This window comes from Melanostigma gelatinosum (assembly GCF_949748355.1).
Source record: "Melanostigma gelatinosum genome assembly, chromosome: 11".
NCBI lineage: Eukaryota > Metazoa > Chordata > Actinopteri > Perciformes > Zoarcidae > Melanostigma > Melanostigma gelatinosum.
This window is the reverse complement of record NC_136644.1, coordinates 15,998,640-16,017,332: the sequence shown is the minus strand read 5'-3', so window position 1 is coordinate 16,017,332 and position 18,693 is coordinate 15,998,640. Positions and strand designations below refer to the sequence as shown.

The window sequence follows — 18,693 nt, the reverse complement described above, 5'->3', positions numbered from 1 at the left end:
TAGCGACCTTTTCTTGAGTCCAAATGCCCATTGAACAAAATCTCTCTCTCTCTCTCTCTCTCTCAATAACTAAACAAGTAAAACAAGCAGCGATCAAATCATTTCAAACCAAAGCCTTACTGATATGATAATATTACTCTGTTATAACATGACCTCACCATTAAATTCCTCTGTCTGTCTGCCTTCCTTCCCATCTCCCTCTTTCGCTCTGTAATTTTCGTTCTGTCGTGCCCTGACAATGGCAGCGAATATATTCAAACCAGGAAAAAGTCAAGGCATGCTGTGCAACCATGGAGTTTTCTTTCTGGCTTGATTATAACAAGGGTGTTAAGGCTGTAAACCAGCTGTCAGAAATAAAACATGGCTATCAATATAGCTCCCCAGATATCATTATTTTAGTTCTTTTCAATTAATTATGAGAGCGTGGTGAGACGGTACTTTAGATCTCATTTCAGGGCCTAAATTGGTTTGTGAGCATAAAAATCTTTGTGTATGCCCTGTGGCACACACATGCACACACAAAATAGCGTGGAGAGTGAGTTTGGATATGGAAGTTAAATGTATAATTTTGGAGCTGAGGATCAGAACTTTTTTCTGGATATCGACCAGCTCATCATCAAGCTTTTATTGGAAGTAGAAATCTCTGTCTTCATAGTTTGTTCCACTTGATGTTTTTTTTCTATTGAAATGCACATTCCTTCACTCTCTCCTTGGTAACACTAGCTTTCTCTGTTGGGGGCCCGTTACCACTCTTCCACCCATACCACCCTCAACACCCTTCCTATTCATCCACTGCTGTAACAAATCAGCTGGGGGTGAGGGCTTTAGGGAAAGCAGGGGGTGGGCGTCAGGGTTATGAAGGAAGCATGAACCATGGTGAACAACACAAGCATAAAGATGGGCCTTAAAGCTCTATTCTTCCATCTCTCCGCTTCTGAGAACCTGCAGTCGCCTCTGCCCCCCCTTCCCCATTTGTCTTCCACCCCCCCTTCTCTGAACCTCCATCTCTCTCGCTCGCTTCCTCCGTGAAAATGTCACAGTCTCAGGAGACGGGTCTGTTCTAATTTGAAAGGAAGGCTGGAGCGGCATGGAGGAAAGATCGCTCTCTCTCCCTTTCTATAACGCTCTTTCCCTTGCACTCTCCCACCCCGTCTTCTTGCTATCGTTGCACTTCTCCCTTCCACAAATGTTTTGTTTATTTATGAAACTCTCATAATTCCCTGGATATTTCAGTCTGCTGTGTCTTTCTGTTGGGCTGTGCGCCACATCTCTATTACCAATCTTTGTCACGTTGCTTTTAAATCGATCCCCAGGAACACTGCCTGATTTAAGAGACCTGAGCAGCTGATGTCAGAGCAAGGAATTGGTTCCAGGCAATCTCTCTGTGTCTCTTTTCAGCCACTCTTCTCCTCGGTATGTGAGTGTGTGTACGTCCCAAACTAACAAATATACAAACACATGCACACAGTGTCTTCATTAGCTCTAATCTAATGGTGTTGAAGAAGGCCTCATGCTGACAGATGTGCACTGCTCCCTAATCTGATCCCCTGTCTCCTCTGTTGTGACATCCTCTACATCTTATCCACACACACACACACACACACACACACACACGCACATACACACGCACACAAAGACCTAAGACTTCAGCTCCAAATTAAGTTTTAGGTGAATGCTTTGCATTGTAACTCAATATACACTCCCCGATGCACTTGGTCGAAATGCATTATTAACATGTGCTGGTATCTGTGAGAGTCAGCATAGGTGTGTGTCCAAGTGTGCAGTGTATTAGTTTAAACACCTCATTTGTATTCTGTTTCCTTACATCCAGAAAACAGAACAGTCGCGTAAATTACCAATTTTTGTGATCTGTCAGTTAAGACCTTTATTTCTTTTTGGAAAAGTTACGTTTTAATTGTGCAGTCATGCCATTGTGAGCAAAGAAACATTTCTAGAGCTTGTTTTGCAAATCCAGCAAACTTAAAAAAGGGGTAATGTGAACTTTGCCAGTTCTGGCATCAAGGAAGTTGTTGTTCAGCCGCCAATTCTCAAAACACTCTCTGTTACCAACCGCAACACTGATTATGAAACTTTCACAGGCAACAAATTGCTCACGGTGATGGATCAGCCTTTACAATCAAGTTTCAGGTCCCTACAGAGAAGATTCCAAAGATGTGTAATGCAGTGGGCTACATTTAATAAATACATATTACTGAGTCCATTGAAGTGTAAGGTAATATTGTTCAAATATGAGAACAATGACACACATTTCCTGTTGCTGTACAACAAGTGCTGCACTCCAGTGTTTGTGTGAAAAGTGAAACAAAAAAACAGTTTTGTAAAGAATAACAAAAACAAGAGCAAAGACAGAACTTCCACACATCTGGCCAATCACTGTGTGAAGTATGAATTGTCAGAAAGATGTCGGGGGAGGTGGGTTCTCGAAGCTTTTTAACCATCTCACGAGCATCTCTGTAGTATACTGGCTTTGTGATTTGAATAACATTTCATTTTGTCAACTCAGTGTGTGTGTGTCCTATCCAGAGGTTCTCCAGACAACAGGGATAAAGTGCACATTATTGGCAAAATATTCATAGCACAATCATATCAGGATACCATAACCACAACAATGGTAATGCAATGGTTTAACACCGGAGTCAACAAAAAAAGAAAAACTGGGCAAATTGTGGTAGTTTACTGCCCTTAAACTAAAGACTGGGATGTTGTTCTCAGAAACCCTACTTTCTAGAATTGAGAGCAACGGTAGCACTGCTATTGATCATCATGGTGAGGCAGAACTGCTGGTCCAAATTATGCCCAGCAATAAAGAGGAGCGCACTTCTTGGACAGAGTCACTCGCACTGAGTGTATGACAAAACCCTACCTTTGGCTCTGAGGGACAATGAAGTCCCCTCCTGCTGTTTTTCTGAGGGTAACGGCAGCAGATCCGGGAGAATGGAGGGCTTTGAGCAATATGGAGCCAATCTGTCCAGTGGATGCTGAGCTCAAAGCTGGACATGGTTTTAAAATGGGCCATAAGAGATACTTTATAAGAGAGAAGAGGGATTTAGATTAGCAGGAGGTGGGACTAGTAGCATGTGAGAGATCTTGACAATCCTAGTGATGAAGGTAAACACACAAATGGATTAGCGGTTAGCGATAGCCCTCATTGCTGTGCCAAATCCCACAGCTGCCTAAACACTGCTAGTGTCAGAAGTAATGCCAGTTTGTTTCTGCATGCGTGAGAGCGACAGTGCGTGTTTCTGTGTTCTTGAATGCGTGTGTGGTAAGCACTAGAAGAGGTGCCAGCTAGATGTTGGGGTTCAAACAGATGGGAGACAGGCATCTGGACAGCTGGCATTCACTGCCTTTCACAAACCCTTCCCAACCAACCACCTCCCCACCATATCCCCATTCTGTCATTCTCGCCTTTGCACCAGTTCTTCTCTTTTCTTTTCACAACCTTAACCCTGGCTGGGAGATCTAAAAGAACAAAAGTAATTATACATGTTTGTGAGGGGGATTTTAATGCGCAAACGGATTTGAAGGCGTGATGAGAGGAACAATAAAAAAAATGAAGGAGACGAAAGAGTTTCATTTTTCTGCAAAAGAAGGTCAAAGTTCTTGATTCATCGACATGAGTGCAGTGTTTGTATCTGTGCATGTAATGTGAACACCAGACCAGCACATTTAACTGGGTCAGGCATCTCTATTTGATGAGCAGGCAGAGTACTTTACCAGTTAATGCCAGTCTCTCTTTTGCTTACTCTTCCCCTCTCTGTCTCACTTTCAGTCTCGCTTGTCAGATTTAAGTCAGTGTAGCTTTTTGCATTTGAGAATTTTACAAAATCATCTACTGCCTTGCATTTACAGATCCAAGGTACTTGTGATTGCTTTGGCATCGCTTTATTTACACTAAATTCTACTTGGCAGACCCTCAAGGATTTTGAGTTTCAGTGATTGCTGTGACCGGAAAACCTGCCTCATTTTGAGGAAGAAGATACGTGGCAAACTGCCACATTCTCACAGTTAATTTGACTAAAATCAAGGACACTGACTAATTTCACAAAACAAAAGAAAGTTATTAAGATGCTTGCTTTAGAGTATTCATCACAAATGAGCCCTTTTGCTCTTTCTTGTGTAACGAAAATGTGTCCTTCCCTGCAGGGCTGACTGTGATCAGATTAATTTGACTAGTTCAGATCAGGGGAGGCGGGGGGGGTGAAAGCAGGTGTCAGGAAGCATCATGCTGGAAACAATATTCTGTTCCTTTCTGCCATCTTATATGCCATCTCCTTTTCTCCCTTTCCCCAACTTTGTCACTTTAAAAGCCATTAAGACCACCTAAGATTCCCTCTCAAGGGTGACAATTTTGGTCACGTATTAAATCAATGACGGTTGCATGACATACAATATATATACGTATATACATACATATGCATACATATACATATGTATATGCATACATATACGTATACATATGTATATGCATACATATACATATATGCATACATATACATATGTATATGCATACATATACGTATACATATGTATATGCATACATATACATATGTATATGTATGCATATACATATACATATGTATATGTATATGCATACATATACATATGTATGCATATACATATGTATGCATATACATATGTATATGCCTGCATATACATATGTATATGCATACATACATATACATATGTATACGCATACATACATATACATATGCATACGCATACATATACATATACATACGCATACATATACATATGCATACGCATACATATACATATGCATACGCATACATATACATATGCATACGCATACATATACATATGCATACGCATACATATACATATGCATACGCATACATATACATATGCATACGCATACATATACATACGCATACGCATACATATACATACGCATACGCATACGCAGACGCATACGCATACATATACATACGCATACGCATACGCATACATATACATACGCATACGCATACATATACATATACATACGCATACGCATACATATACATACGCATACGCATACATATACATACGCATATGCATACATATACATACACATATGTATATGCATACATATACATACACATATGTATATGCATACATATACATACACATGTATACATACACATACACATGTATACATATACATATGTATGCGTATACATATGTATATGCATACGTATACATATGTATATGCATACATATACATATGCATATGCATACATATACATATGCATACATATACATATGCATACATATACATATGCATATGCATACATATACATATACATATGCATACATATACATATACATATACATATGCATACATATACATATAAATATGTATATGCATACATATACATACACATGTATACATATACATATGTATGCATATACATACGTATACGTATACATATGTATGCATATACATACGTATACGTATACATATGTATATGCATACGTATACATATGTATATGCATACGTATACATATACATATGTATACATATGTATATGCGGACAGACATATATATGTATATGTATGCATATACATATATATGTATACGTATACATATATGTATATATGTATACATATACATATATATGTATATGCATACATATGCATACGTGCATACATATGTATACGTATACATATATATGTATATGCATACATATGCATACGTGCATACATATGTATACGTATACATATATATGTATATGCATACATATGCATACGTGCATACATATGTATACGTACACACATATGTATACGTATACACATATGTATACGTATACATATGTATACGTATACACATATGTATACGTATACATATGTATATGTATACATATGTATACGTATACATATGTATATGTATACATATGTATACGTATACATATGTATATGTATACATATGTATACATATGTATATGTATATACATATGTATATATACACATATGTATATGTATATACATATGTATATATACACATATGTATATGTATGTATATACATATGTATATATACACATATGTATATGTATGTATATACATATGTATATATACACATATGTATATGTATGTAGACAGACAGACAGACAGACAGAGATATATATATATATATATATATATATATATATATATATATATATATATATATATATATATATATATATATATATATATATATATATATATATATATATATATATATATATATATATATATATATTGTATGCCGAATGTAACAAAAAGACCAAAAGCATCTCACTGTCTCACATTTCTTTGTCTGCCTCCAGTCGCTTATATCTCTTCTCCAGTGTTTGCCTTTTATTCATTACTTGGCAAAGTAATGGTTGGATATAGAATGAGCTCAGTTCCATTAAATCAATGGCATCATACTTAATTACTCTAAAGATTAACTCTAAGTAGGATTGCACAATAAATTACAGTATGCCAAAAACCTTCCTTGAATAATGCCCATTTTGTGAAATTCCTTTTTTGTTTTCTTTTCAAGTTGATGCCAGATTTTATTGCCTGACCAAAGTGATCATGTCAACATGAAAAAACACTTTAGCCTTTACACTCTTCATTTCAAACGTCCCAAACTCAGTGCAATGCAATACTATGTAAAATAACAACCTCCTAGAAATGATTTGACTTGCAAAATAAAACAAATGAATGAAAGTGGAGCACCTGTCCCACTGTGTTTTTGGAAATGCAAAGAGACTGCAGCAACATAAAATGTGCAAAATACAGGGGATTTCCTTTGCCATGATAACAATCCATCCAACAGAAAACCACACAAACATGAGGATAATTTGCAAATAGTAAAGCTACACAGAATGGTTCCCAGTATGAGGTAACTGTGCATATCACCTTCCTTTAGATACATAAAGGCTATATAATTAATGCTAAATATATGCAGCTCAAGTAAATGTAGCCTAAAAGCGAGTGTGTCTTGGCTTCATCATGTGTGTTCACATGTGGGTGTCCCCCTCAGCTGAGATGACACCACTACAGAACACACTTTGTGGAGGGAAAGAGTGCCAACGAGTTGAGAGGGAGGCTTAGGGAGGAATACAAATCGGCCGGAGATGGTGATCAATGACTCGGGTAAAGGAGGGGGTGAGGAAGGTGAGTGGAGGAAGAGGAAGGGGAGAAAGGACGAGGTGATGAAGAGGAATCTGAAGATGAGAACCGGACACCTCCCTAACAACCACTCCGAGGCAGAGAAGAGGGGAAAACCTTCAGACATGAATTAAAAAAAACACAAGCACTGGCACGCGCAAATCAGTGATGGGAGTTTTTGACTGGCATCATCCCTCATTTTGAGAAATGTCATCCGTGAGGTGCCTCACTGTGAATCATTTTTAATAGAGGGAATACAGCTGTGTGTGTGTGAGTGTGCGTGTGCGCGCAGATAGGAGGGGGTGTAGGTGTTGTTTGTCACCAGATGAACTCGTGGGGTGAGACTAATGAAGAGTGCAGAGAGAAGGAGGGAGGCATTTTAATTGGCCTCTCTCTCTCTCTCTCTGTCTGTCTCACTCCAGGAGAGACAGGAGATTGAATGTTGGCTTTACAGAGGTAAGAGGGGATTTGTAACATTGGCACTGCAAACGCCTTGTCCTACTAATTGGTCAATAACACATCCTGTTACATACTTATGTTTTAGACATAAGTTGTTTTTGAAGCACCTGGAACGAGCGAGGGTTTACATCTGTGTCATTCCTAATGATTCACCGCGATATACGTTTGTGCCGTGGTGTCTTGTAACGGATGTTTGCTTATTCTAAAATCGAATTTTTTGCAGTGTTCGAATATAAAGAATGGTATTAGATGTCTTGATAAAGCAAGTATGACATCACAGCAGAGGTATCGCGCTTAAATGTAGATTTTTGGAAGAAACCTGTTTTTGTAATGTCATCATGGCCATCAGTCAGTTTGTTCTGACCCAAATTTAACCGAAGACAGATTTTACACAACCTCAACTTAACTTGGTGCAAGCGTCTTGCTTTCATGATTTAATAATTCCCCGGATTCCACATGCATTAATCATTTTCATTAAAATGAAGAACCCTCTTTTCAGCTGTCACCTTCACCCAAAGCTAGATGTGTATTTGACACTTGCTCATCTATTACGAGTCATCCTTTCAACAGCTTTTCAATGGCACTCTGCTGGAGGGGAAAGAGTTCCATTGAAGGGCCAATCTGAAAACGAACCATGGATGTACTAATCAAACAACCCCTGCCTCACGACAAAGACAAAAGACATTTAGACAACAGTGAGATAAATGAGTTGATGCACATAATTGTGGACCTACAAGATTTACACATGTCACTGTAAATAAGCCTTGTTCAAACAGTAATCCGACAACTCTACCTGGGGGCTGCTACAAATCACTATATTCCTGCTCCCCTCCTCTGCTTCCCAATTTCCCCTCAGCATTTTGTTTCTCTGAAATTAGCTGCTAGCTCTTCCCATAGGTGCCATACTCCACCTTCCCCTCCCTCCATTTCTCCCTCCAGTCTTTCTAGCTGTGATTGCAAAGAGAAGAGAAAGGAGAAATGTGGAAGGAGTGTGTGTGTGTTTCAAATGACATCACGTCTTCGTCTTTCGTCTTTTTTGCTCTCCCTCTCTCTCTCTCTATCTCCACCTCCCTCTCCCTTCTTCCTCCATCCCCATCTCCCTGTCCTTCTGTTGAGGCACTGGTTCATCCTCATGTATATTTATGCTACAAAGCTGAAGAGTCAGGCAGACTTAAAATGAAAACTCCAACTAGAGAGCACTTGTGTGCTCATTTTGTGTGTGTGTGTGTGTGTGCGCATTCCTTTATCCTTTTTGGATTCAAGAGGCTTTTTTATATTCAAAGGTGGAATTCCTCTCCACTTCACCACACACTGCCCCCCTGTTTTCTCAGCCTCCCCATTCCTCTCATCTTCTCCCCAAGTTTCAGCCACGGACAGGTGTCAACCATTGACGGGGAGTGACATTCTAATCTAAAGTAGTGATTCAGAAAACACCCGAACACACGCGCGCGCGCGCACACACACACACACACACACACACACACACACACACACACACACACACACACACACACACACACACACACACACACACACACACACACACACACACACACACACACACACACACACACACACACACACACACACAGTTCCCCATCATGTATATTGGGCGGACAGGATTAGCTCATGCACATCAGCGCAGAGCAGCATAAATCTCAGTCCCACACACACACAGACTCCCACACATTAAAAAACCCACCAAACACAATTTGTTTCTCTTGAATGGCCAAGAGTGAGGACACAGTGGGAGAATACCACCACCGATTTCAAACAAAATTATTTTTGCGGAACTGTTTTATCCACTTCTGTTTGTTTGCCCCAGTAAACCTGAAGTTTATTTGCCCCTATATTGAAATATATTATATTTTTAAATTCCTACAGAAATTTGAACGTAAGCAAATTTAATTATTTGTGGAGGTGCGCGTCTGAGTATATGTCTATGCATTGTGTGTGTGTGTGTTTGCTCATGCAAGCGTGTGTGTTGAAACAATAGGTGTCTTGAGAGGCGGGCTGCATGGCTGACTCTCCTTTAGTTTCCATAAGAGGAGGAACGTGGGAAAAGAGGAATAAGTGCCATTCATCGTTTCACTGGCTCATTCACCACCTCGCCTTCTCTCTTTCACGTCTTTGTTCCCTTAAATGGCCTCTTTACTTCTGGCTAAACCTCCATTTGAGATAAATAGCCTCTCGCTGTACCCCAACACAAAACACGCACAGACACACACAAGTTTACCCAAATACCCTCTCGGCGCACCTGTGCCCAAGCTAAAATCCTCAAAAATACACTCCAGGTAAAATGTTTTGCTGAGGTGTCTGCAGACTTACACAGCAATAAGTGAACATTCCATATTTTCACCACTGCACTGCCATCAATTACTGTTTTTAGAAGTTGATAGCGGAATTGAAAACATAATCCAACATCACTGACCCCACAATAATTAATTATCTATATTACACTCCGTCTTGCTCTAATGCACGTTATCACACACCCATCACCCTCAATACCTTCACATCCTTGGCGTTCATACGTGTCCCTTCCTTTCCCACGAAAATGTCGTCTATATCCACCAGTATGTGCCGGTCCAGACCCAAAGTAAGCTTCCTGTCTGTGAGGTAGGAGATGGCATCCACCAGGATGAGTCTGTGGAGCCAGTAGCCTAGTCCCTGGCCAAATAGCACTCTCCTCACGCCATCATAGAGTCCCATGTCCTGCACCACAGTGGCTTGGAGGCCTAAACTAAAGCCAGGCCCTGGATTATCGCCACTACCTGCCCCTGCTCCCTCCTTGGCCCGTGCATGCAGCACAGCCTGGTAGGTGGAGTGATTGGAGGAGAAGGAGGTCCAGTCGTCCCCAGGTAAAGCCCCTCGATCTGTGCCGGGCTTGGTCAGGTGGAGGAGAGGTGAACTAGACATCACACAGCAGTCCCAAAGTGCCTGGTTGGTCCGAAGGACCACCGGGAGGCCTCTGAGTTTGAGGAGAGGTGGGGAGTTCTCGGTGGACCGATAGAAACCTATGATGCCCACTCTGTACTCAGTGCAGTATTGATGCAACAGCTGTCTGTTCCATGTGTCTGCATGTGCATACTTTAATAGATTTTCATAAATGATGAGTGAATATCGGCCACGACCTTTCTCTGTCAGCGGCGGAAGGTCGCCCTTTCCTGAGGCAATCTCCATTCGAAACTGGAAGTGTGCAGACTCCAATATAGCCACAATGTCCTGACCCAGCTGGGAGTACTGGGACTCCACAAGCACCAGCACAACTGGATCAGTGTGGATATGGGTGTGAGGTGGGCTAGGGGGGTACGGGTATGGAAGTTGATGGTAGGGGGAGAGCGGCTGGGAGCAGGCAGGTTCGGGGGATTGTCCAAGCTGCATGGAAGGGGAGGAGTTTGTAAACAGAAAGTAAGCAGACAGGAGGAGGGAGAGGAGACAGCAGGAGGCCAGCAGGAGCAGGAGCCTACGCAAGTGGCGACGGAATCGCACGGCCACAGTCATCGCGAAGTGGGGAGGTGTTGTGCGTAGGAGGGGGAGATGTCTTTTTCAGTATGATGGAGCCTAGAGAGCGCGTGCACGAGTTTGGGGGTTTGAGGAGCCCAAGAGATTGTCTGGGTGTTCGACAAAGGAGCAAAGCCACTCAGGGGTGTGTCATGTCACCATGGCAGGTGGAGAAGGGAGCTGTGCCGGATGCTGGGGAACAAAGGTCTTCATTGAGGAAATGCAGTCGAGGTACTCTCCTTCCAATCATCACGGAGGAATCACATGCAGAGAAGGAGGGAGTGATGATTAATGCCTGCAGAAAACGGGGACAAGGAGAAAAGAAGAAAGTGAATTTGTTGGGCAAGGTTGAATAGTATGCATTAGTTGCCTGTGAACGTGCTCGCGGGTGTGCGTGTACCTAGGTTGTGCAACTCTAGGGAATGCGAGGGCACAGCTGGTAACTACAGAGCTGATTGAACAACAACTTGTATCCTCAGGGCTTATATAACCTCTGGCGCGCACACACGCACACACACAAAGTGACATCACATTTAAAAGCATAAACATAAGACAAAAGTCAACCCTCACAAATAAACAACAGCTGGTTCTGTGTTAATGTGGTAGTGTGGGGAGGTGGATGGGAGCTCAACTAATCAGTCCCATAAAGCTCTACAGACAATTCCTATAATTGCGCGAAACTCTGTGCACTTCTGTCCTATTTCTGAACCTAATCATCTGAAATACCACAAAATTAGAGTTGGAATCCTTTTGCTAGGAGCACTAATCTGGGGGGAGCGCATGACAGTACAGAGGAAATGGAGAGCAAGAGAAAAGTGCACGAAAAAGAGAGACCGATCAGAGAGGAACAAAATGCAATGAATTATAGAAAGAGACAAAAAAGACCAGGATTAGCATTTTAATGTATGTGCCCGGAGCCAGGGAGAAGAAAAGATCCCACAGCATCTCTTTCTCTCTGTTTTCGCTCTTCGCCTCACTCTCCCCCTCTCTCTATCTTGTCTACACCCCCTCTTCCTCTCCTTCTGTCTGTTTGAATATCAATAGTCTTCCCTCACGTTCCCCACGCTTCTCTCCTTGTTCCTTGCCTTTAGATAACAAATGCAAAGAGAAGGTCAGAGAGGAGGGACAGCTATATTCCTTAAATATGACACCGAAAGACATAAGAACTCTTCGTATTTTCCTTTATAGCCAACAGAGAGGAGAAAATAATCATTTTTTTGATAAATAAGTTGTTACTTCAATGACTGCACGACTTCTCTTAAATAGCTTCTGTGGTGTTACGAGTTGTACAAGTGTGGAGGAAACTGTCTCCTGGAGTCTACCAAGAAAAAGAGCGTGCACTTATTCGTAGGTTAATTCAAACAGGTGTTTTGAGATTTTAAATGAGGAAAAGCATAATTTGACTTACAGCTGAGCGTCTCAACTATAAGTGAGTGCCCATTTAACTTGTTACTGGAGGTATGCATGTGTCTCACTATTAGGACCCACAGGAGGGCGCTGGAATTGGATTAACACATGAATTTGCGTGGAAGTTTTCATCTTGGCATTTTAATAACTAAAATGGTATTCTAAATCATGCAAAATTAATAAAAGCTAAATATAGGCCTACTAGTGTTGGTGCTTTTTGTTAAATGGCTCATGGGGGAAAAAAAGTTTGGGACCATTTTAAAATTACAAATTGAATTCAAAATGAATAGTGTCTCTTGTATTTCAGTGAGTGGTCAGGTCATAATAACACAAATTACTGTTATTTATAACTGCAATCATTTTTGAAAGCCATGGGAAAATCATCCAACGATAATTTAATTCGATTAATAACAGTGAATGAAGGGTCGTGGTGTTAAGTGTCGTGTACACTAAACAACGGGAGGAACACACAATCATGGTAATCAATCAGTCTAATCTGCTATTTGTGCGGTTAAATCTGTGACGAAAAAGAAAGCAACCCGTAGCATAAATACCACTGGCTATTGTCAGGCTGAGAGATGAACTCAAACTAACAGCAGATCATTCCAGAGAGTTTACATCCCGCTTTCTGCCGTAGAAGTTGATGTTGAGAAGGAGCACCGACTCGCCCACTTACCTCTTGCCGAGGCTGAGGCGCTGCCGTGCGGAGAAGAAGCGTGAAGGGAAAGCGGCGAGTGTGGTGCTGCTTCGGGTGGGTCCGGGGCTCCGGTCTCGGTGGCGAACCACTCCCGTGTGTTTTGGATGCTTAAGCGATGTGCCATCTCTCCCCCTCTCTCTCTCTCTCTCTTTCTCTCTCACTCACTACCCTCCGCTAGAGCAGCAGATGCGGGCAGCCGGAATGATCGGCTCTCCTCCCCCCTGTCATCATTCTTCTCTTTCTCTCGTCTCCCCCGCTGTCTTCTCCTCTCTCTCCCGCTCTGCTCACTTCACCCTTAATCTCCGCTCTTTCAGGTGGAGAGCAGCCAGCGAGTGTAGACGGCGGAGCACCGATATCAGCCAGCCCGTCAACGACTGACTGCTGTGCGTAAAGTAGAGGCGATCGAGGGAGAGAGAGCCAGAGGAGGGTGTGTGTGTGTGTCTGTGTATGTGTTAGGGGGGGGGGGGGGGGCTCGGTTGACACAAACAGCCGTTTTCTCGGGCATCACCGACCACTGGCCCCGGTAAAAGCTCACAGCCCGTTCGTTGTTTGTCGGATGAGGGATGTCACGCGCGGATACTCACCGGTGCAAGTTAATGGCGCGCCTGGCTGATTCTCTCTTCGCTTCTTGCACAAGTTGTAGTACTCAAGGATAAAAGGAAGTGGAACACTTAGACTACAGCGGTCGTGAAAACAAAATGCATTTTCACATAATCTGGAACGGTAACAAGCATGGGAAAGAATACAGGAATACATTTCTGATCTTCACTATGACCTACATAGAGCATGTTCACCCGCGCGTGAATCAGCCCCATTAAGCAGAATGTCAATCAACCAACCACAGCATGTCAATCACACTGTGTTTTTAACTTGATTAGGTGTTCCCTTCTCCCTTTACACTAGTCCATCAATCTCTCTAACCTATTTGCACTGACACACACTTACTTACACTCATCTCAGTGGAGCTGGTGGGCCCCTCATTCACATTGTAATGGCCTTACAATAGAGTTTATTTCGTGTGTGTGGGTGTGTTTGAGAGTGAGAACACTAGTCCGAAGCGTGAAGAAAGTGTATGAACCTGAAGCAAGACAGACATACAGTTGTGCCGTCACCTCTCAGACGGTGATGTTGGGACACACACACACACACACACACACACACACACACACACACACACACACACACACGTGCACATAATGAACACATATGAACACAGAGCGTTGAGAAACCCATTTTCATACTTGTATCATGTTCCTTTTAGTCACCCTTAGTTTGAAAAAGAGTACCATCTCACTGGAAACCCTATTTGTAGCTCTCGGTTCGTGTAATGACTAAGCAGTGGTGTTGAGAACCAGTGCTTGAATGAAACATAACAGCCAGAATATCATGCCCTACACAGAATGGAAACCAGAGACAATGAAGGTTTGGATTGGAGTGCGATTGTGTTTGTATGTAAATTAGTGTCAGTGGGTGAAGTGTAATTCGAAAGGCTGTTCACCCATTTCCTCCACATTGAAAGCGAAGAACCAATTCTGCAATGGTGCTAGTTGGAGACAATAAGCCAGAAATGAAAACTATACAGCTGTGCATGGCTACAATGTGTTTTCACATGTTTGTATTCAACCTAAAAATAATTACGGAGACATTCACTGTTGCTAACAAAAGAGCTGCTGAGAAAGCGAAGGAAGACAATGCAAACAAACACATAATAAGCATATGGTCACTCTACTGGAAAGCTTTATTCTGACCCACAGGCCAAGGTACAAGTTTACAAAGCACAAACATTGGCAAGCAAGTGTAGAGACACAGGCAAGCTTGTGCTTTACACAACAAAACACGCAAGGATGCAGCCGCTCGCACACACACACAACAAAGGACTAGAGATGTGAAAAATGTCGGAGCTGCCATGTTCAACTAGCACTCTGACAGTTAAACAGAGGAGAGCAAGAGACAAATGGGAGAGAGCATAAGAGAGACAGAGCGGGAGAATGCTTGTTGTCTTCATCACAGGCTTTTGTTAAGTGAGAGATAAGAGAGGAGGAGCGACTGGTTCCCCCTCTTCTCTCTCCCCGCTGAGAGCTAAATGGTGGCTCTGTTCGTCCCGTTCGAGGCCTGAAGACAGCAAATTGAGCTTGGGTGTAAAAACAGGGAAAGACATTATCATCACGATGCATCGCATCATCCCAGGAGTCAGGCATCCAGACAGGGCAACAGTCACGCTTTACCCCCCTAATTAAAAACAAAACAAAGCATTGGACAGATTGTTGCATGCTCGCACTGAACACATACTAGACCCTGAGCCCTTGCACTAATAATGATACTCTTCTCTCCTGGCGGTTTCCACAAAGAGCCGGATCTATGGCTCAAACTAGCAGCTCTCTGAGACGCATCAGCTCTTCGCCTCCCACAGTGTAAACAACAACAAGCTCGAGCTTTGCTTCGGTGTGCTGACTGCTTGATGCTGTTACCATTTTAATGATTCCTGCTACGTCTACTCTCTGTGAACCACCTACCTGCTCCTGCTTCCAGATTGATAAGGCAAAGATAGACATGTACGACAGCACACCAAACTATACTCTGCTAAGAATAATATCAAAAATCAATTATTTATTTTGCAGTTCCAGATAAACTTCTAATTTCAATCTCATCCATCCCTTAGTATAATATGATATGCATATATGTAAGAATAATAGGAGCAAAAACTATTATAAGAATGAGAAAACTATAAGAAACAAATAGTTTTATTTTCTATGGTTGCACTTTTTTGCATTTTCTTTTCAGTTAGTTTGAAAAGTTATTGATGATACTTTATGGATGTACTTTATTCTTTGTGTTCATTGTGTGTGTTTTTTTTCTGTGTATATCTATGTAGAACTCCAATACAAACAATTTTAGTTTCACTGAAATCTTCACTGAAATCTTCACTGTCACAGACATTATGCTTGTGTGCAATGATGAAAGCAAAGTAAGAAATGAAAAATCAATGTCTCTTGATTTTTAGTTGTGGTAATGCAACAAAATCAACAATATTTAGGCTGGAAAGCAAAACAGTAAGTGGTCAGGACAACACAACTAAACATTTACGTGATCGTAGTAGAGTGTTTTGGTACGGGTGTACATTTCTGTGTGTCTCATTGAAAGACAGGATGCGGTAGGCCAATAAGAACATTGCTTTTTTGATCTATTCAGGAACAATATTGCCTCCACACAAACAGAAACACACATAAATGCGCACACATACCCACAACAACATGCCTAACGCCCACACATCTCTGTAAACAACCCAACTCTCCCACACTTTTATAAACCACAAACACGAGCAGGCTTGCTGTTAGAGTGACAGAGAGCACCTCCATTTCATATCATATCAGCACTTCATCCCCGAGTGATGCTTCTGACAGACACCGCGGAAAAGATAAATGTATGCAAGAGTGTTTGCAAATGAGTCTGCACGTGTTAACAAAGAAGTGCTCACGGTATCATGTGGTTGTATGAGGATTCAAAAAATAGGAAATAGAAGTGAGTGAAGAGAGAAAGGACGGACAGGATGTCAGAAAGCACAACAGTGATCAGATCGCACAGCACTCAAGGGAGGGAGAGGTAAAGTGATCTATCTCTGTGTCTCTCTGACCTTGTTCACTCTCGCCAAAAACCTGACTTACAACCCCAAACTAAATATGATACCTTCTCTCTCCGTCTCCCCCTCTCCCCCCCCCCCCCTCTCTGGTAATAAATCGCACTGTAATTACCAGGCAGGATCGATAACAGTCACATCACTCCTCTCCTCTGCTCATCTCCCTCGTCTGCAACTGACACTAACGTGTTCATCCCTCGCTGTGTGCCACCGTTATAGATCCGCGAGTGCTGGATCGCATCCTGTTTCGTCTGTACACACACAACGACACATGCAAAACACAGGTACACACTTAAAGGCCGCACACACAGGGGGACGAGGCCATGCAAACACACTCACAGGCCGACATGGACACTCACAAGCGAAAGTATGAGAGCTAGATGCCGCAGGGGGTAGGCCATAGGTCTCAGTTGCTATTGGAGACGTCTCTTCAGCAGAGCAACCAACAAAGAGGTACTGCTCTCTCCCAGAATAGCTCACTCGGCCCCCCTGTCGAATGAAATGGATGAGAAGGATGAGCATCACATGGGCAGTCACGCAGTGTGAACTTGGTGAGTTTGTCTTTGACAGAGAGACACGGTGCATACATGTGTGCGCGTGTGTGTGCAGATTTGTACGTGTGCATGAGTGTGGTTTTAATGCATAGTCATACGAGTGTAATGATATTTAATAGGAAATAAAAAAATATCCTGGAGAGCAAGAGCAACTTTCACACCTTAAAATGGCTGAGTTGTAATATTCTTTCGCACCCACACCTCCATGCGAACTTGATGGTGGTGTGAGTGTGTGCGAGAGAGAAAGGGAGAGTATGTGTCCATCAGCACGAGGGACAATCAAGATGGTCTGACATAAACATTCATTTATATGCAGCTTTCATTGAAAATGTGTAACAGAAGAATATGAGCAGAAGACGTTTTGCAAGTTTGCGTTGCGATCCTCTATTCCATGTTATATGCACCAACGTAATTATTCATGTTATGACCAAAAGCCGCTCATAACTTCAAGGGGAAAATAATTCTGATAACCGACTAAACAAAGACCCTGTACAACCAGAGCAGCTCTTTAATTGGAGACGGACTGGATGTTTGAGTCTTTTTCAGTTGAGATTTCGGTATTGCCAATGCAATGTGCAATCAAATTGTTGGCCCCCCAGTGTTTAATTTCATAAGAAAGAAATAAACTAAATTTCAATGTTTGACTTTTTAAGAAAACTTTTTCCGAAATAAAAAAATATGGTGTATCTTCCAATCTTGTGCATATAAATATGTGCAGGTAGATAGTAGGTATATACATGTAATACAATAACAAACTGTTGTGAAGTGACGACAGACAAACACCACCGCTTTGGTATATTTACTTAAGTACTTACTTGAATCCAGCACTGTATGCGTGGGTTGTACTGAGCCTTGACTGTTAGTCTGGCTGGGTGGCAAATGTGGTGAGAGAGTTAGCTGAGGTGGGCAGTGTTCAGACAAGTGATGGTCCAGGGACAAAACTGTGCCTGAATCGCAATCTGCAAACAAAGATGAGGTGGCAGAGTGGGTTGGGTCTGTAGAAATGTTTATGGCCTCCAAAATGTTGTAAATGTCCTTGATGTCTGAAGGCTGTGATCTCATGATACTCTGGGCAATTTATATCTCGTATTTCATCTGCAACAGGCGAAATATATGCACCCAGTCAAAGCAACATAATAAAAAGGCAATTTCCACTATAAACTGCAGTATCCTAGAAATGATGTTCACATTGGATGCTTCCGCACCACATGATTTACCATCATTGCCAATGCAGAGAAAAGAGCTGGATTTGTGCAAAGAGTAGTAAATACGTGTT

The 18,693-nt window shown here is 42.0% G+C and overlaps 1 protein-coding gene across 1 annotated transcript in view; it reads right to left on the bottom strand.

Annotated features, from left to right (window-relative positions):
* ndst3 (N-deacetylase/N-sulfotransferase (heparan glucosaminyl) 3) overlaps nucleotides 1–13,323 on the bottom strand; it is a 41,556-nt gene extending 28,233 nt beyond the window's left edge. Inside the window, exons 1-2 of the mRNA XM_079277810.1 lie at nucleotides 13,209–13,323; nucleotides 10,133–11,420 (exon numbers count right to left, since the gene is read on the bottom strand). Coding sequence (XP_079133936.1) covers nucleotides 10,133–11,125 — 993 coding nt within the window. The 5' untranslated portion in view covers nucleotides 11,126–11,420; nucleotides 13,209–13,323. The remainder of the gene's footprint in view (nucleotides 1–10,132; nucleotides 11,421–13,208) is intronic.
* Nucleotides 13,324–18,693: the final 5,370 nt, after the last annotated feature.